This window comes from Cebidichthys violaceus, unplaced genomic scaffold (genome assembly GCF_023349555.1).
Source record: "Cebidichthys violaceus isolate CVI_PGR_0920_01 unplaced genomic scaffold, fCebVio1.0.p SCAF_22, whole genome shotgun sequence".
NCBI classification, from domain to species: Eukaryota; Metazoa; Chordata; class Actinopteri; order Perciformes; family Stichaeidae; genus Cebidichthys; species Cebidichthys violaceus.
In genome coordinates this window covers 315,681-336,062 of record NW_027176395.1, presented here as the reverse complement: position 1 = coordinate 336,062, position 20,382 = coordinate 315,681, and the positions used below count along the sequence as shown (strand labels likewise).

At 46.4% G+C, this 20,382-nt stretch overlaps 1 protein-coding gene across 4 annotated transcripts in view; it reads right to left on the bottom strand.

Moving 5' to 3' along the window:
* The window catches only part of kcnh5b (potassium voltage-gated channel, subfamily H (eag-related), member 5b), a 91,476-nt gene that overhangs the window by 33,511 nt on the left and 37,583 nt on the right, over positions 1–20,382 (bottom strand). For all 4 annotated transcript variants that reach the window (XM_068718156.1, XM_068718158.1, XM_068718157.1 and 1 more), the window contains exons 9-11: positions 4,053–4,252; positions 2,837–2,896; positions 1,218–1,410 (exon numbers count right to left, since the gene is read on the bottom strand). In XM_068718156.1, coding sequence (XP_068574257.1) covers positions 1,218–1,410; positions 2,837–2,896; positions 4,053–4,252 — 453 coding nt within the window. The remainder of the gene's footprint in view (positions 1–1,217; positions 1,411–2,836; positions 2,897–4,052; positions 4,253–20,382) is intronic.

Sequence of the window (20,382 nt, the reverse complement as noted above, 5' to 3'; positions counted from 1 at the left end):
CAGGGCTGTAGATGAACGCTTTCTCCAGATCATTGTTCTGCCATGAGCCAGTAAGTAGCATCAGTTTTAAATGTCACAACAACAGCGACCGTCTGACTTGTTTTGTTGTTGTGAAGTAAAGTTTGAGTGAGTTTCAGCAGCTTCCATCTCCAAACGATCTGTGCAGCTTCACACTGGCTCTCTGCTGTAATAATCATAATAATCTTTCCTTCTTGTTGTTCTGTGTCGTCTGGGGCCTGCTGATGGTGATGAGAGTGTGCACTACACAGGCTAACGCAGCCATCAGCGCCGTCTGTGCTCGTCTCGGTTAAAAAGAGCAGTTTCTCCACATTATCTCCGTCAGCTCCCCTCCTCCTCCTCCTCCTCCTCCTCATGAATATTACAGCACGAGGCTGCAGAGAGCAATATGTACGGCGGCAGATAAGAGCCGGACTGTTTGCATTTGACACTTTGACACAGAAACGACGTCGGCCGACTGCCGGTGACTCATTCTTTCTGCGTCAGCAGCGTTTACGTCTCTAAGAAGCAAGTTTTCTGACTCGACAGGATTCTGAAAAGAACTAAATGCGTCACAATAAACCACTGGAGAGAAACCACACGACAGGTCTTCTTGCTTTCTAAAAAAAAAAAGACAATTTGGAGATAAAATGTTCTCAACACATTCAACCTTCAGCTGGTTTGAATGCTGTTTTTGTCAAATCTAACAATAAAGTATTTTATTTGTTTCTCTTTTGCTTTATTGTGACGCATTTCATTCATCTAATGTGCCAGACTATGACATCATCCCTCAGGTCTTCACGAGCTGCCTGAGACACGGACGCATCGTGTTTTTATGATTATTTTATCTCCTGCATGAATCAATGACGATTCAGCATTTACTGCTTATTATAAGTTTGTGCAGCAATCTTTCAACCGGCCATTCATCTTCTCCTCCGTCCTTATGAGTCATAAGCTGTTTCACTGTGGATGTTAATTATTATTTCTGTCCATAACAGAGAAAATTATAACAAAAAAAGAACTTCTTAGAATCCAAGAAGTCTTCAAATGTCTTGTTTTGTCCATCAGTCCAAAACCCAACGTCATGTACAATTTACAATGATATTTACTCTTAATTAACCCAATAAATCAATTGACACACACACACACACACACACACACACACACACAGGATCGTCCTCCCCTTCAGTAAAGACTAAACCTCACACACAGACACGTACCTAAGATGGCGATGACCTCGTCGTCCTGGATGACCTCCAGTGACCCCGACACGACGAAGCACAGGGTGTCGACGCTCTCGCCGGCGTGGAAGATCAGGTCTCCGGGGGCGCAGTGGGTCGTCTGAAACTCCACCGCCAGCGAGCGCAGGCAGCCGTCGCTGGCTAGCCGGAACGCGGGATGTTCGTTGAACACCTGCGTGAGAGGGCGGGGGAAGGTGACATGTATTATTACCGTGTTATAAAGTTATACTGTCGCTTCAGCAGTCTGAGGCTGGTTCCATGAAGAGTACAACGAACTGCTGCAGCAATGTTTGAGACGCTGAGCATCGCTTGAATTTGACAAATTTACAATTGTTTGAACTTTACACTTTATTCACATCTTAATGACTCTTGCTGCTTTGACTTTGTTGAACAAATTAAACATTAAAAGACACCCTGGCACAAGTTCTGTCTTAAAAATCAAAGAGTACCCTTAAGATAGCAGCTGACCAGCAGCTTTAAACACAGGACTGACAGCCTCCTTTCATGGCTTTAGAGGAAACATGCAGGTCTTCTTCTTAATCTAAAGTTTATTTCTATCTGCAGAAGACGTTATTGGCTGAAATCCATTCATCTGTGCAAAATGAAACACGGTGAGATAATCCATCACAGCAACAGTGGAGCCGTCATTTGGTTTGCTCCTTCGTTCACGGAGAGATCGCCTGAAGCCTCACCGCCGCAACGGTGTCCTCATTTGGGATCTTTGTTTACTAAACTGCAGACACCGTTTCAGAACCTGGCTGGAGTCCAGTTTTCTGTGGACGGAGCGCTCACACGCTGCTGTTTTTCACAGATATTTTGCATTTCATGTTGTCAGTCGTCAAGTCTCACATTTTCAACCAGCAACCTCTAGAATCTCATCTGGAGAAAAAGACTAAAACATCTAAAGAGTCTTATTCTCACTGACCTGTTAGCATTCTTTTTTTATTAAATCACTATTTTAGAAATTAGTTATCAAACTTTATCAGACTAACTTATACAAAGTGAAATGTCTGCTTACTGAGCACCATGTTTGCTTTTGCTATTCTACTATAAGGTCCTCCTTCTCAGGAAACAAGGTGGTGTGCTTTATGAAACCAAAGCACGTGGTCAAGTTCAGGAGAAGATTGTGGTTTGGGTTAAAATAACTCTGAAGGAGACACTATTACAGACGTTAGGTCACTTTATACCACATATCGGCAGCTTTGCACATAATGCAGCGGTTGGCCCCTGCAGAGCAAAATATGTTTATGCAGCAAAACTAATACTGTGGTTTGGGTTCAAATGAGTACGTTTGTTTTACGTGGACCAACCTACCGACTTCATCCCCCTTAATCTACGTCGCCTGTCCTGGTTCGGGATTACGAGGGTTAGGTTAGCTACGGACAGTGTGAGAATGGCCTGAGGTAAGTACGTGTTATACAGTCTCAGACCGTTTTTATTGAAACTATATTAAAAAAGTCATAATTTTCTCATTTTTCTGCAAACAAAAACTTTCATCGGGAGTCTAAAATCAACGTCTATAAAAGTACTTCCGTGCCTCAAACTGTGAGCTGACTGCAGTGACGCGCTGCGTCTTTAAGGAAACCATAGATACGAACCTTCCTGTTGAGGTGGACGCAGATGTCGGCGCGCATGTCTTTGGGACAGATGGATAAGACCTGGAAGACAGAGAGACAGACGTCTTTGATGGAGGTCTGTTGGCGGCGAGATGAAGAAGCGTTAGCAGGTAACGAGGAGCGTTTCTTAGACTCCTAAACTCCCAAATGAGGAATCGTCTCCCTCCTCGCTTCCCCATCCAGCTCTGCTGCATTCATTAACCGCTCTGTGCCCAAAAAAACAGCCCGTTGTCTGGAAATTGTAAATCGCTTTGTCCAGCTCATTCCAGCCTAATTAACTGCAGAATTTAGGTAAAACACAAAAAAAACCTAAATATTATCCCGTCTTTCACAATCCCGCCTAATTAAACACAAACGGTAAATCATCTAAAAGCCTCCGCAGCGTCAAAACACGAGACTCTTTGAAAATGGCCTCTTGCTGTACTTAAAGTGGAGGATATTAGTCGCACCGAGACGCTTCTCGGAGCCTCTGGTCTTCTTTTGGGTGTGTACTCGCATAAACAGCTGACTGTGTGTAACGCAACGGCTCCCAAAGTGACAACATGCATCCACTAATTGGGCCCAGCTCTGGCTGCGAGGTATTTATACAGAGGGCAGTCTCGGCTTATGTCTCTTTAAGAGTGCATAATTATCTCAAGAAAAACTTGGAAAATGGATATTGATGGGGGAGGAGGAGGCGGCTTATGATCTAAAAAAGGAGCGAGACAGAGAGCGTGAATGTCAACTGGAGAATGCTGAGAAAAACCAATTAGAGGGAGAAACAGTCCTTTCAAAGAGGAGGTTTCATGACACAATAAATTAATTTTCAGCGCCTTTTTGTTGGACGATGAAATCTAAGATCATCACAGGCCTCCTCGGGTCACGGCGCTACGATTGCCCGGGTCCCAATTCCACAAATGAAAAAGTTGAAGTCTGCTTCCGAAGATCATTTAAATGTGCCGAACGACAGACTCTCAACTCCACAGACGTATACAAAATGTATGTTCAATCCCAATAATCAGTGTTCAACACACTCGTTTACAAGTCACTGCAGGTCGTAGTATTATTACGTCGTGTCATTTGAGGATGTGAATCGTGTGTGTCGCAGGTGTGATGTCATCGCGGGTCAGAAGGCGCCCACTCAGCGAGCGTTTGGGTGACGTAGGTCACATGTGACTTGATGCTTAAGATTATCCTTCATTAGTCCCATTAGTCTCACCTTCTCCGTGTCGATGCCTTTGGACATGGACCAGGTGGAGACGATGTAGTCCATGACCCGCTCGCTGAGCCCCTTGGGGACCTGGTAGAGCTTCAGGAAGTCCCGGACGTTGTTGAGCATCTCGTGGTAGCGGTTGGTGTTGGCGTACATCTGCTGGAAGATGGTGGTCACGTTTCCAAAGATGGTGGCGTAGAGCAGCGCTGGAGGGGGATGAAAACACACACAAGTCGGTTTTTCTTTCTTTCCACATTCGATCCCTTCGGTTCAAACCTTCTTCTCACTTCTTTCTTTCCGTTGCCCTCATTAAAGCCTTTCATTAACATAATTGTTTCTCTCTTTTCCACTCACACACACCCAAAGGCCTCATATTCCATAATTGGAAAATGCAACCAATCACACAAGTGGTTTTAGAAAGAAAAACACCAACAAATACAGATTTTTTTAAGACTTTTGTTTTAAGTTTTGGACTTCACAACGCTCCGTTTGGGTCACATGAGTCAGAACCCTTCACAGCCGCATGGAGCATAATACTATAAATAGTTTAATACAGGGTGCAGGGTTCAGCCTCTCCAAACACACAGATCTACATGTCACCGTCAGGAATGGCGCTTCGAAAGCTTCCAGAATGCACATCTTTGTGTTTGGAAAATGACCCTGCAATAAGTCAACGTTGATGTTTGGTTTCACACGGGACATGAACAGAGGTCTCCTTCCGCCCCCGACCTCCTCCCTGCACAGACTTCTTTAAACTACGTCACCCGACTTGCGTAGCGGCAGCGCTGCACGCAGGAGGAAGATGACGGCGAGCCGCGCTAACGGTGGCTTCCACCGCTAAAGAGACGCTCAAGTGGAGGAACGGAGATTTCCAATTTAAAGCGATTGTGACGATCCGTCAGCCTCCTCTGCTTCCCGCTGCTGCTGCTCTTCTGTTTCCATAGAGACCTCACCTCAAAATAGTTCTCCCTCTTTCTTTTTCTTTTTTCTTTTTTTTACCTCCACTGCCTCCTTCCAGTAAATAAAAATGACAAGAGGAGAAGAAATAATAAGGTTTTGGGTGGAAAAATGTGAATTGATAGGAGGAGGTGGGATCTGAACCTGAGCCACAAAATAAGAGCGTTGAGGAAGAAGGAAAGTACCAACAGTCCAACGGCAACTTGTGAAATAAACTAAACTAAATGACATCTATTGGTTTCCTGTACCGTTTTTATCGTAACACTAAATTAAAAAGGAAAGTAAGTTTTAGTTGTTTAAGGAAAAACATCATGGTTGGGCTGAATTAACTACGTACAGTTAAGCAACAGAACCAACTGTTGGGTTGAGGCAACAGAACCAACAGTTGGGTTGAGGCAACAGAACCAACAGTTGGGTTTAGGCAACAAAACCAACAGTTGGGTTTCGGCAACAGAACCAACAGTTGGGTTTCGGCAACAGAACCAACAGTTGGGTTGAGGCAACAGAACCAACAGTTGGGTTTAGGCAACAAAACCAACAGTTGGGTTTAGGCAACAAAACCAACAGTTGGGTTGAGGTAACAGAACCAATAGTTGGGTTTAGGCAACCAAACCACGACCATAAAACCACAACATGGTGTCGAACACGGTCTTCTGGTTGAAAGTCCTGTTTGTTGGACCCGTCCACCAAAAGTCATCTTTTTGGATACTAAGAAGTCCGTCTCTTGCTCTGACTGTTGCTTGAATGTATTTAGTTTGTGTGTCCACCACAGATAAGGATCCTAATGGACTTTCCATTGGCACCATTTTCGTCCTGAGGGACATGAAAAAACAATAACAAGACAATTAGTACAAGAAAGCAATAGATTGCATTTCGTGACTATAGTTCACAAACAGCCATGAAACTGAGCTGAAAGTACCGTGTAAGTGAGTTGTGTGGAAGAGACGGACAAAAGTGTGTGTGTTTGAGATAAAGTGTGTGTGTGTGTGTGTGTGTGTGTGTGTGTGTGTATGAGATAGAGTGAAAAGGAAATTAATGGGGAAAAAAGCAAATCAAAGAAGGAGAACCAGGAAAGAGAGAGAGAGTTTGGATGAGACAGAGAAGTGTAGCGATAAACTCTGTTCAGCATTTCCAGGACATTTCCAGGACATTTCCAGGACATGTTCAGGACTCCGACAACACCAACGATGTGGAGCTGAAAGCTGAGAGACACAGCTCTCACCTCCACCAAACACAAGACTCCTAATTGGACGCCTCGGCGGCTCAGCGGTTGACTTGTGTCACCTCGGCGTAAAGAAACAGAGGCGTGACCCGTTTGAAGCGGTCGGGTTCAAGCTCTTCGACAAACCGTCCTCTAGCTGGGTTCATTTATCCAGGTGAGATGGAGGAAGTTTGACTCGTTTCAGTCCTCTAACAAGAAGAGTGTGGAGAACAAAACTCCCTTTGAAGAGAGCACAGATAAATACAACGACGTCCAAACTCTCCAGACAGCTCGTCTCTGTGTCTCCAAAAGGTAAGTGGATCATAAGCTGTGAATCGTTTAGTCACAGTGTGAAACTAATATTCCCAAAGTCAAGAATTACACTTTGATGAAGTCGAGTGTGTTATCATCCATCATGGACTTTATAAGTCAACACAATAAATCATTCAGAATGAACACACAACAGAGGATACAGCAACAACAAGAATCAAGTTATCCAGTCAAACGTATGAACGATGGGGCACCAAGAACTGAAACTGAAAGTTCTGTTAAAGTCAAGAAACCGGGCCGATTAGAGACGCCAGTGATCAGGAGTGAAACAGTTCAAAAGGAACATTTATGTGGAGCTGCTTGAGCCTGATAACACAACTAAACACTCAGGCTGCAGCATATACTGCTCAGACTATAAGAACAGTTTAAAGCTGTCATCTCAGAACTATATTTGTAGTGTGACGTGTCCCTCGTGGCTCTATTTATCTAAATACGTCTGTCTGTCCCCCCCCTTCTGGAGGGGGTGTGACGATGAGGACGGGGAGCAGATGAAGAGCTTCATTCCCTCATATTTACTTATGTAAATGAGAAATAAGCACCAAAATATAAATGTTTATATTGACATCCCATAATCAGGTGCACTGTTCTGCAGCTCTTCTTCTGCGTGGCACTTTGTTGTTGCTTCTCACTTAATGTATCAGGACATGTGTGTGTTTGTCTTCAGCTTTCTGAAGGTGTGATGATGGCGGAGCCGAGTCCTACAGGAACTCAGCAGAGACCAGAGGCCGCGTTCCTCCGTCTTTATTTTCCTTTAGCGGGTTTTTTTCGGAGGACTTTGGGATGATTTGTCAGAGCGAATGAGTGAGACGGGACGGAGACCTGTCAGTCCAGGAGGTGAGACGGAGGAGACAGAGTGTCACCGCCCGAAACCCAGACACCCAGAAGACATCAATCAAGACGCTCCCACACGAAGAGACAAGCAGCACACACACACACACACACACACACACACACACACACACACACACACACACAGTACAGTAGCACTCACTCACTCACTCACTGAAGCTCACACTGCCAGCGCTCCGGTCTAGTTGATCTCAGTCTGGGAAGCCACAGGAAACGACATCCAGTAATTCAAAATGTTTCACATTAACAGTTGATGTCGTTAACGTGTTGACTTGGACCTGTTGAGATTTAGTGAAGGGAACGAAGACGGGCTGGATGTCTGAGATGCTGCGTGCTTTAACTGTCAAATAATCAGAATTCATAACTTATCAAGCAAAAAGAAAAGAAACATCTCTTCTTCTGGCTCCTGAAATGTGAGGATGTGTCTCTTTGTATTCAGTTTAATATTGAACAGCTTCTGACTTTACATGTTTGGGTTTGAAGCTGACGTACCTGTTCAATGTAAATGCAGCAGATAGAGAAACACTGGTAGTAACCTGGGAGGACACCAGTGAACAGTGTAATGTCAAATGTTAAATTGACGAGTATGTTTATGTTTTCTGTTTCACTATTATCTGGCCTGTGACTTCTTAGTCTATACATATGTAAATAATGGAAAAAATACACATAACGTACACGTAGTCAATACTTTTTAACTGTAATACTGTGCCGACTTTAAATATTATGGGGTTAGGAGTAAATAATTACAGTTAAATAAGTCAGAAATTGCCAAAATATTGGTTTCAGTTCATGATCCAGGGGCCCGCTTAAAGGATTACGATGCAAATGTGAGATCTGAAGGTAAAAACAGTGAAACACAGGATGTGCAATGTGCACACAGTGCAAACTATTGGAAATATGCTCCAGCTCAAGTTCTGATCCAGGAGATCACTTCTCTGACCGTTCTCCAGAACAACAGATGGTTCAGAGCAGCTCATAGAACCCTGTGGTGATGTGTCTGCTTTGCATTCGCGAGAAACAAAAACGGACCTGATGAAGCAGACCGTTCACGATAAACAGCGTGTGACTGCAGGGTTGGTTTCCTTTGAGGAGATGGAGCTGCCCACATGAAACATTCTGTATTCGTTACGCAAAACAAAGAAAAAATAGCAACTCAGAGGAAAGAAAACAACAAAGCGTCCGGGGGCCTTTTCGAGGAGCCACCTCCGTCACGAGGCGGAGCGCTCACTCCATTTGCCGCTCAGCGAGCCAAGTCGGCGTCCGGGCTGCATCACAACACATTACACACCGACAGGACGGCGGACTCCGCCAGCCAAAACGCTCAGAGAGCCAGTCAGCCGGATCGCAGTCCAAAAGAAAATAATATGAAAAGCTACTGTATAAATCTGTTTTGACAAGCAGTAATTGTGCATCAAGCGGCGGTCTGGGTGAGAAACACACTGATCGTCTCCACAGAGGCATCGAGTGACAGAACGTACAGTCCGGCCTCTGCTTCTCATGGGGTCAACTCAAGAGGCGACTTATCGCCGCGCAAAAGAGCTAGAACAGGTTCTAGGGCTGCAGGCGCTTTAACATCTATTGAATCAGGAACACAATTCAGCAATAACATGCTCCAGTGTGCAGACCGTCCAACATGTCACTAAGAGGACGTTCTACTCCTCACGGCGCTGAAAAGTCTTAATGTTCACTCCTCCAGCTTTTTGCGATCGATGGCGACAGCTCAAGGCCTCCTCTGAACGTACGCGAACTGACTCCTGCAGACAGACCAGGAGTGATGAGAAGCAGACGGTGAACCTGGATTAAGATGAGAACATCACTGATAAGAACACGTCAAAAACACCAATGACCTCTGGTCTTGTTTTCACCGTTTGTGTTTCTCCATCTCCTGTTCTGAAGTCAAGAACACCGAGTGTTGCGGTTTTACCAACGTGACCCGAATTAATAAAAACGGCACAAATAAGCCGGCCGTGAGGTTTCACTGCTAACAAGGCCACCGGGGTGGGCCGAGCCGGTCTCCCTGAGGACCCGGGATCCGGGCCCGTAGCTGGAGTAATGAAGTCACGGAGGACCATTTCACACTGAACCACCGGCGGCTGGTAAACAGATGGTTTTTAGCAGAGGAGGAAACACTGAGAGCCAGTTGTGCTCGCCGCTGGACCGATGTTGACCGTGGAACAGCAGTCAATATTTGGAGAAAGTGATTGTTGTGTGCTGGGTCACAGGGTCAGGTCTGGACAAATGAAGCGAGGAACAGAGCGGAGGTTTAAAAGATCAGCTGGCCCACTTTAAAGCCCCGCTTTGGATATTTCATGAGGTGGACGACGTCTGAAGTGATGAGAAAGTGGAAATGCGATGAGTTCTCACTCGTATAATAAACGTCCAGCAACACGAGCGACCAGAGCGCCTGCAGGGCAGAAACCCGTTCAGGCAACAGAACCACTTCTTTAGAAAAAGATTGTGGTTTAGGTTTTAAACATAACCTACGGAGTCTAATACCTCCAAGGTCAAATAAGTGACCACTGACCGTTGGTTTCACACGGGACACAAACAGCGGTCTCCTGGGTGAAAGTCCTTCAGAGCGCGTTTACGTGGATTAGTCCTTGGCGGTCCGTCCGTCGGCCTCCAGTCTGCCGGAGCAGAGCATCAGGTGACGCCTGCTGCAGACATCGATCGGCCTCCCAGCTCCCGGTTACATCTGACTTCAGCTCGGGGAGGATCGGAGGTCGCCGGGTAGCAGGATCTAAACGTCTGAGGGCGTTGCTCCGTGAAGTGAGACGGGTCACAGAGAGACTCGGGGACTCGTCGGTAATCACAGCTCGGCCCACTTTCCCCCCCACCGTCAGCTATTATACTGGAGGACGACCGATCCGATCATTCCTCGCACCTGCTTGATTCATTTATCCCCCACCGCTCTGCGTGTGACGGCGGGCTGAACGCACTTCTTCTGCTCCGTCGTAAATTACAAAGAGCAGAAATTAAAAGTAAATTATAATAAAAATAGCAGTGATTGCCTCCTTTAGAGGCTTTTCACCGAGGGAACGATTGAGGTTCAGAAATGAAGGAGCGGGAAGAGATTCACCGCGATTACAACTGCTGATAATTATGGAAAATGGAGTGTGAATCACCACACACACACACACACACACACACACACACACTAAACCCCTGGGGTGACTTTACACAGAAAACGTAAAATAGATGAAACTGATATTAATTATTTATGGCTCAGCTGTAATTGTGAAATTCATCGCTGGTAATGATTTTTAGTTGTTGTTTTTTTTCCACTAACAGCACACATTAGCAAACACATGCCAATGAATGTGCTTTAATATTCTGGTACCCACACATACTGTATACACACACACACACACACACACACACACACACACACACACACACACCTGAAGATATTCCTTCATCTGGTGTGTAGATGACGGTGGTGGATGTCAGTCCTAATTCGCCCACAAGCGTTGAAGTAGTAACATATGATTCAGATCACTCACTAGATGCACTAAATAATAAGCCGTTTAAATGACTGATGAAGATTAATATTCACGTTTGCATGCAGCCGTGCATATTCAAATTAACGTGAAAACGACCACATGCATCATCTTCAGCACCAGTGGATCCCACGTTAGCGTCTGACGCGTCGATGCTAACGCGTCGATGCTAACGCGTCGATGCTAACGCGTCGATGCTAAGGCGTCAATGCTAAGGCGCCTAAATATAGAAAAGCTCAGGAGCCACTTGTGCCGTTTGGCTTCTTTGCGTCAACATTCCTTTGCACACCTTCTCTGAAAGCTATTTGTTCACATCCAAAAACCTGTTGATGTCCAGGTCCTTCATGACGTTTAACAGCAGGAGTGTTTCTCCTTCTGTTCTTCTCCACTGCAGCTTTACACCTCGCAAGATCTGCACTTCTCTAGTTGGATGCAGGACCAAACAAAGCCAGAGCAATGACCCCCCCCCCCCCCCCCCCATAGCATGAACCAGGAGCCAAACCCATGAAGACGATGGAGGCCGCCTCCTCCGACCGCATCGCTTCTTCCCCACTGAACAATCAGATCTTTGTAATGAGACCTGTGATCACCGGACTCGTCCTGCTGACTCTGATCCTGCGCTGCCGTTTCTTTCTTAACTGCCGTTTTGTCTTCATTAATGTCATCTTTTTTTTTTTTTTCAGCTGACACAGAAGCTGTTGTAGTTATCATTTGTCAGGAGATATATGCCGTTTGATAAAAGCTGCTACATCTGCAAGTTGACTGAGAGCGACTCGTACATTCGGCATCGATTCCCATTAACTCTCGCTGCCAGGTTCTCTTCCGGCCTCCAGGAAGCAGCAAACAAAACCTTTGATTTGCAGGAAACAGCTCAGAGGTGCGAAACCAGGTTTGTTTGATCGAGTCGCCCTTTGGTTTTTCTTATATATATATATATATATATATATATATATAACATGAGCAGAGAGTGAACTGCTTCACTGTATCACACAGGACACTCATTTACTCCGTCTGGTACAGAAACATCTCTTCTCACTGCCAACTTCTCCTCCGTGTTTTGATGCATTTTCCAGCAGAGACAATCTTTCATAACACCTGCTTCAACAGAAGTAATAAACTCTCCCAAATAGGAGTAACGAGGTTTCACTCCACGGCGGTAATATAACCTCACAGCGTGTGCTCTTGCCCTTTTTCGCTCTCTTTTTTTAGCGGTTGCCATGTCAACCCCGTTAGCGAGGCAGGTGGAGGTGAGAGAGGACGGAGCAGACCCCCCCCCCCCCCCCCGAGAACCGTCACTCTGCACACCTGTCCATCCGGCTGATGTCTAGAGGCCGAGTGTGATCCGTCAGCGGGCGCGGGTTCATTTCCTGCCGCGGTGAGATCAGCATGTCGGGGATGTAAAACGGAGCCGGGTGGGGTTCGTTACAGGGTCGCGTCAGTCAATCCTTCCGGGGAAACGGGTTTCAAATATGACACGGATCTCCAGTATAAAAAAAAAAAATTATTTCTAGACGCCCTGAACACAAGAAACACAGAAAAAGTAGCACATTCCTGTAGTGCATTTTTGAAATTTGCACCATAAGAAAACCAGCAAAATCAAATGTTTAACCAAACACCGTCCGCTTTGTCTCCTGCAGCTCGGTGACGTGACCCGTGTTCACCGAGTCAAAAGACCTTGTGGTGAAAACACCGCGAGGTAAAAGCAAGAGAATTACACTCGTCTCCTTCGCATCCATTATTCATGGCGCCGAGGTGCCCGGCGCTCTCCCTCCGCCATGTTTAGCATTCTGTTACCAGTAACGCCGTGACTTTCTGAAAAGATGCCGAGGAGAGGACGGCGTTGAGGCTGGGACTGGTAACGCAACCTCCAGAGGACAGACGGACAGTCGTGCACTCAACAGTATGGAGGCACAAAGGAGGACCGGCAACAGAAGGTCACTGCGACTGTAACCCCTGGACCAGCTGGATTTGTTCAAAGAAACAACACTCTGCTTAACCTCTGAAGCTGCTGCCGAGATGTCCATCAACAGAGGGAGGAGACGGTGCTGTAGTTGAAGAGGGCAGCTAGGAGGAAACGAGAGGAAGAGTGTGAATATGAAGCAGGGCGCTGCTGAAGAACATCCTCGGAAAAACTTGAGTTTTACAAAACTCAAGAGGACTCAAGAGGACCAGATAGTCCAAAAATAAAACTCAGAGAACACCAGACCTTTACACACATGTATGTCAGAATACCACAAGTACTCTGTAGGACAAGCAGCCACCATCATTCCTGTAAGTCAACGGACATAAGGGACTTTGCTTCCTACAGTTTAGGAGTTATGAGACTCTGATCATTTACCCTGCAAAGCAACAAAACCACAAACGGGAGAGAGAGGAGGAGGAGGAGGAGGAGTAATTCATCTGATCAGGGAGCACATCGTTCCCAGAATTGGGCTAGTGCTCACGTCCTGAACCTGATGAGTCAGAGGAATTAAAGAGAGAAGTGAGAGGGTTGATATAATGAGGGAATGCCTCAGAAAAAAACAAAATGTGGGAGGGACAGTGAGAGGGCATCAGAGAGAGAGAGAGAGAGAGAGAGAGAGAGAGAGAGAGAGAGAGAGAGAGAGACAGAGAAAGAGAGGGAGAGAGAGAGAGAGAGAGAGACAGAGAGAGAGAGGGAGAGAGAGAGAGATTTTGATTTTTAGATTTTTAGAAAACCTTTATTTCTTAAAACAAAGAAAGAACCAAAAGCATTATCATGGCATCAAGAATGAAACAAAGCAAATCAAAAGCAAAGAAACACTCAAGTCCGTTTCTCTTCACAGTTGAATATTAGTCCAACTCCAGACACACATTTTGTTTCATTGCTGCACCGATTCTCAATGAATCCTGCATATTGTTCATGTAAATAAATAAAAACAACAAAACATGTCCTAGAGTTGCTCTTAGGCTGGGAGACTTTGGTCACCATCAGCTCTTTCATTGTTCAGCTCTTTATTGATCTTCTGAGCTATTTTCTTCAGTCTGTAGCCTTCCTTCACTGTTATCCCTCCTCTGTCTTTACTCCTCATGTGTGACCTGAGAGAGCTGGAGAGCTTCTCTTTGTCAGAGAAGTAATCCTCCACATTGACTCCTTTCACACTTTTAGTTCTCCTCAGAAACCCCTTTATCTTCTCCACACTGTAGTCTCTAGAGCTCCTACCGCTGCCAGCCCTGTGGTCAGAAGATTCACTGTCAGCAGCAGAATCCTCCTCCATACTGGACTCAGGGTCTCCTCCCCGGCTGGACTCAGGGTCTTCCTCCAGACTGGACTCGGGGTCCTTCTTCCGACTGGACTCAGATTTAGCTGCTCCTCCGTTTCCTTTCGTTGCCGCTTTCTTTGCTTGTGAGCTTCCATTGTTTTCTTTCTTTTTCCTCTTCCGCTGGGGGACTTTGAACTGCCCCTCGTCTCCCTCCATGTCCACCTCACTGCCTTCCCCCACCTGTCCTCCATTACTCTCCCTCCCCACCTGTACCTCACTTGCCTCCTTCTCCCTCACCTCCTTAACCCCACTCGTCCCCTCCTTCCTTACCTCCTTAACCCCACTCGTCCCCTCCTCCCTTACCTCCTTAAACCCACACGTCCCCTCCTTCCTTACCTCCTCAACCCCACTCGTCCCCTCCCCCCTCACCTCCTTACCCCCACTCGTCCCCTCTTTCCTTACCTCCTTACCCCCGCTCGCCCCCTCCTTTCTTACCTCCTGGACCCCACTTGTCCCCTCCTGTCCATCTTGTTTGTCTCCTCTGCCCTCCTCAGAACCTTTCTGGTTTTGGTTCTGGTCTTTATGAGAACCGTTTTTTCCAGGACAGGCTCTGCTCTGATGTCCCTGTTTCCCACAACTGAAGCATTTAGAATCCTCAGTTGTCGCAAAAATGAGGTAATCAAAGTCCTCCACTGTGACTGTGAACACGAGGTCCACCTGTCTGCTCCTGTTCTTGGGGATCATGAGGAGCTGTCTCCTGTGAGACACCACGTGCCTCAGAAGTGGAGACTTGGCCCCAGATGACAGCTTCTTAACTTTGGACACGATCTTTCCATGTCTGGACAGCTCTCCGGTTATCAGCTCATCTTTAACAAACGGTGGCACGTTGGAAACAGTGACTCTTACCGCCGGGTCGCTGAGAGGATAGACGGGTAGGAAGCCGCCGTTCACCTCGATCCCGCTGTCCAACACCAGTTTCGTATCCTCTTCGGTATTACAAAACACGATCACCGCACCGTTCATCCGTGCAGCGGACCTCACGTTGCTGTGACCGATGATCTCCCCCACTGCTAGGCTGCAGTCCTCCACCGAGCACGGGAAACGCGGCGGAATCTTCACGCCGTGTTTCCGCGTTAGTTTGGTGAAGTCCATGGCGGCGTGCAGCACGCCGACCAGCGCGTGCTGATCGGCTGCAAACACCACCAAAAAACCCACGTAAAACCCCCCAAGTGTTCACACAAACACTATGAGCCCCACACACCACAATACACTGTCATATGCAACGTTAAAAAACGAAGCAAAATGTCGAAAAATCGCTAATAATCACTCTCAGACACGCTCCGAAAACTCACCACTCCCTCCACTCAGAGACAGAGAGAGACAGAGAGAGAGAGACAGAGAGACAGAGACATAGAGGGAGAGACATAGAGGGAGAGAGAGAGAGAGAGAGAGAGAGAGAGGGAGAGAGACAGAGAGACAGAGAGAGAGAGACAGAGAGAGAGACATAGAGGGAGAGACATAGAGGTAGAGAGAGAGAGAGAGAGAGAGAGGGAGAGAGAGAGAGAGACAGAGAGAGAGAGACAGAGAGAGAGACATAGAGGGAGAGACATAGAGGTAGAGAGAGAGAGAGAGAGAGAGGGAGAGAGAGAGAGAGAGAGAGACAGAGAGAGAGACATAGAGGGAGAGACATAGAGGTAGAGAGAGAGAGAGAGAGAGAGAGAGAGGGAGAGAGAGAGAGAGAGAGAGAGAGAGAGACAGAGAGAGAGAGACAGAGAGAGAGACATAGAGGGACAGACATAGAGGTAGAGAGAGAGAGAGAGAGAGAGACAGAGAGAGAGACATAGAGGGAGAGACATAGAGGTAGAGAGAGAGAGAGAGAGAGAGAGGGAGAGAGAGAGAGAGAGAGAGAGAGAGACAGAGGATAATGAGACAGAAAGACAGAATAGGATGGAAGAGAAACAGAGAGAAAGATGGCTTTTTGTGGATTAGTGGACTAATCGCCTCGTTGTTGTTGATGACAGAGAGAGAGAGAGAGAGAAGGAGAGAGAGAGAGACAGAGAGAGAGAGAGAAGGAGAGAGAGAGAGGCCACACACAGTACAACCTCCCACAGCATCCAACAAGACAATACAGAGCTGTCTCCCTCTCTCCTCCTCCACCATCTCCATTGTTTCTCTCTTTCTTTCCAAACTAATCAGGGCATCTCAGCCGAGGGGCCAGAGGGGAGAACGACACCTTGAGCTGCTTCCTTCCTTCCTTCCTTCCTTCCTTCTTTCCCTCCTTCCCTCATCCACTTCTTTTTTTATTTTAATTCTCGTCCTCTCCTTCCCTCCAGCTCCACCATCTCATCCCCTTCCTCCCGGCATCATTTTCATCAAACCCTCCTTCCCCCCCCCCCTCAGGCCTCTGTGGAGAGTTGGATAAGTGGTGCTGTGGTGGAGGGGGGGTGGGGGTTGGGGGGGGTCAGGAGGAGGACTTCCAATCCACTCAGTGAAACCCAAACTCGTCTTGGGGATTGTGTGGAAGCAGCTCCTCGGCTCCAGGAGGGTCCTCGCTGGAGCGCTTTTAGCATCAGGCGAGGTTTTAAGTCGGATAAATACTTGGCCAAGGGCGAGAGCGTTACAAAGAGCAAAGAGGAGATCTCCCCCCCCCCCCCCCCCGCTTTCTTTCCCTCCCTCTCCCGTCCCCCTTTCTTTCTTTCTTCCCTCCTCCCCATGCTGAGCCTGGTAAGTCTCTTCCTCTTAGCATACAGGGCCGTCAAGCCGGGGATCCCCGGGCCAAATCGGCCGCATCCTTCCGCCTCGCTGCGCTCCATCACCGGCGCCCCCGAGCCCTTTTGAACCCAGGTAATACCCAGAATCCCCTGCGAGGTGTGCAGTCTGTCAAGTGAGCCTTGTTTTCTTAAAACTACCATCCCCCTTCTTACCCAGTCCTGTTAGTTTGGTGCCGAGTCTCAATACTGTGTTTCAGAAAAATCGTTTTCAGTAGTGAACGCTGGATGACACCAGCCCTGTTGTCACACTCTACTTCTTCTTCATTAATGGAACTAACGTTTATGTTCCAGTGTCATTAAGAAACAAATGCTCGTTCTAATGGCGGACGTCTCTGCGGAGCTTCACCTGCATCTCTTCCCCAGCGCTGTGTGGATTTAACCGGCCTCACCTCTGTGAACCAGCCGTCCCATGAAATCATCTTCACACGTTTCCCTTCTGCATCATGAAAAACACTTCCAGCGAGGAGCCGGCGACCGCACCGACATCTTCAGAGACTTTGTTTGGTTTCTTTTACGCCGGGAAAGAAATAACACGGTCATCGGGTTCATGGGAGGAATCTTCTCTCTCAGCCAACTACATTCTACGAGCGCCGAGGTCAACACTGACGAGGCTTCAGTACATTTATTAATTCATACATTTCAAGCTTTTCAGCTCGCTGACGTTACTGTCAAGAACAAGAATGCACTAACTGACGGCGTGTCAGCCGGAGCGGCAAGATTATAGAAATCAGACAGAAGAGCTTGAGTTCCACAGAAAGGTCTTCAACGAGGCCGCTCAGATAGCAATCAGCGTTATTCCTTAAATGCATGTTACACCAAGCTCTCTCATCTGCTCCGGAGAATGAACATTTTGTCAGGTTAATACTGGGGAAGCTGACATGCTCCTCTTAAAAAAGCTCCTCCACCTTAGGAACGAAGCATCAAACTCCTCTGAATAGATGAATACATGACTGTCTCATAACTTATTCATTTAATGACAGACATGCTTATTTTACTCTGTTAACATGACTTTATGCTGCAAAGCTAAAAGCAATGAAGCTGCTATTTCAAAAAACATGAACGTGAATATGAATAAATCTGAAATTCAGTTTGCACTCAACGGATGTAAACTATATGTGTTACAGAAACCTTTAAATGTTCTAATATTTACTAATCACCTGCATGTCTTGTAAAGAGCTGCAGAGATAGAGCAAGTAGAAAAACACATTTCAGCTCCTAAAAAAGGCCGAAAATAAACAAATGTCCTTGTTTAGAACATTATCACCGCTTTACCTCGCCTTTGCATGAAAAACAGGGACAGCAAACAGCAAAACGTAGCTTATAATACGTATTATTATTAGTGATGTTGGTCTCAGCCAATCGGATCCTGGCTTTCTAGTTGCGCTGAGGAGCTCAGAATTTAACGTTTTTTAAAGTATCTGGTTAAAGCAAAAGATTTATTCAGCGCGAGATTTTAAATGAGGACATGTAGAGTAAAATGTTCCTGATGAAACAACGCAATATTCTGACAGAAGCGTGTTTACGGATCGCCGGAAAGATGAAAATCTGACAATCATGGCGTTGTTGTTTTGTTTTTACAGCTTCTGCCGGTGATAAACGGAGCAGTTTTGCCGATCGTTGAAAGACAAACATGCTTTTCCGTCCCGCTGGCGGGTTTTGTGGTTCAGAGGGTTAAAGCAGAATAGATCATCCAGCAGGACGACCTGCTGCATGATGACGTTTCATAATCCCACGATGGGGTGAAGTCCTGCGTGTTGAAGGCGTGAACACGAGATAGCGTGACAACAAGATGCTACCGCTACATGCTAACGCTGTTAGACAATTAGATATAATGGAATGATATGGAAATGATTATGGGTTATTATGCTAATCGCTCTTTAATGCTTCATCAAAGTTTCATGGTTCTATACAGTAACTGTGTCAGTGTGCAGCGCTGTGTGTTAACATGTGTGTGTATTCATGCTGCTGTACTGTAAGTTTATGTGTGTGTTGTGCTGGTACAGTGTGTGTGTGTGTGTGTGTGTGTGTGTGTGTGTGTGTGTGTGTGTGTGTGTGTGTGTGTGTGTGTGTCTCTGAGTGATTGCTTGCGAGTTGAACGTGATAGCGTTCCTCAGAACAGGGAGGCGTGTGCTGGTTCAGAAAAAGCCATTCAGGTCTCTGCTGATGGCGGCTGATTCAGTTAAGTGGCCCATTAATCCCGAACCGTCTCGTGACAAACGAGGTGTGAGACATGTGGGAGGACGGCTGGGAGGGACGGACAGAGGGAGGGACGGAGGGAGGGACGGAGGGAGGGACGGAGTCGCGCTAACAAGAGGAAGAGTCAGTCGGATGTCAGCGTGGTTCAGTCTGGGTCGATTATACGAGATGACTGCAGACTGCCTGACTGACGGGACAGAAGGACACCGTCAGACGGAGACACCGGGACGGAGACACGCTCACCAGCTCTGATAAATAAAATAAAACACTTCTGCTACTTAAATGTTACATTCTCTAACAAAGCTGCAGGACGAACGAACATCATGCAAACCCGTATTGTGTATTTATTTGTGGATGTGTTTGAATGTCTATAGAAGACAAAAGACATCTTTTGAGAACTGATGAGTGAATGTATTGTCTGTAAGCCTCATCAATCAATCAGTGTAATCTGCTGACGGACCCTGACATCATTCTACTGCATGAACAACAGCCTCCAGCCTCATTCACTCAAGGTCAGGTTTGTTGTTCCTCTGCATTCGTCACAAACTGCTGATCGACTTCCATCAATCAACAGACAAAGCCTTGTGGGACAGTTCACTAAACCGTCAGCGAACTCGGCCTCTAAGACTCCGCTCTCGTTTAGAAACTACAGAAGCATCGTGTTACACCAACAGCAAAGCATGTATTTACATTTATATAGATGAAATTCATCCTATTGTGTGAACTAGCTCTGTAGTTCATCGGGAGAATGGACCGACAACTTACCTGCTTTTTTTAAATGGCTGGCTTACTTTCATTTTTTGGATAGTTTTTTTTGTTAATTGCCGGAGAAAAGACAATATATAAACAGAAAAGCAGTCGGATAAAAAGAACAGTGAATACAGATAATTTACCTGCTGCAAGAAACCTGGACCAAAATCCACCTATCAACATTTACAACTTGATGAAGTACTGTAAAAACCCTTTATTAATTAAAATAGTTACCAAAATCAATGCAGCAGAACCAGAGAGATCTTCTTTCATGTTCCACACGTTCTTCTCAAGGCCTACATTACCCACAATGCAATAAAAGACTGGGATGTTTTGTCCCTCGTTAACGTCGTCTAACTCATCTGGAAAGCACAGCTGTAATATTTCATAATTCACTGGTACCAAAATGCTCTTTCCTCTCACTGCAGCTCAACAACGTTGTACAGCTGATTGTTCACGTCGTCACACTCTGGAAACCGAAATGACCGCTGCCTGCCCGAGACCATGAAACTGCCCACACAGCCAAGAAGACTCTCCGTCACAGGCGGAGCGCGTCGCGTC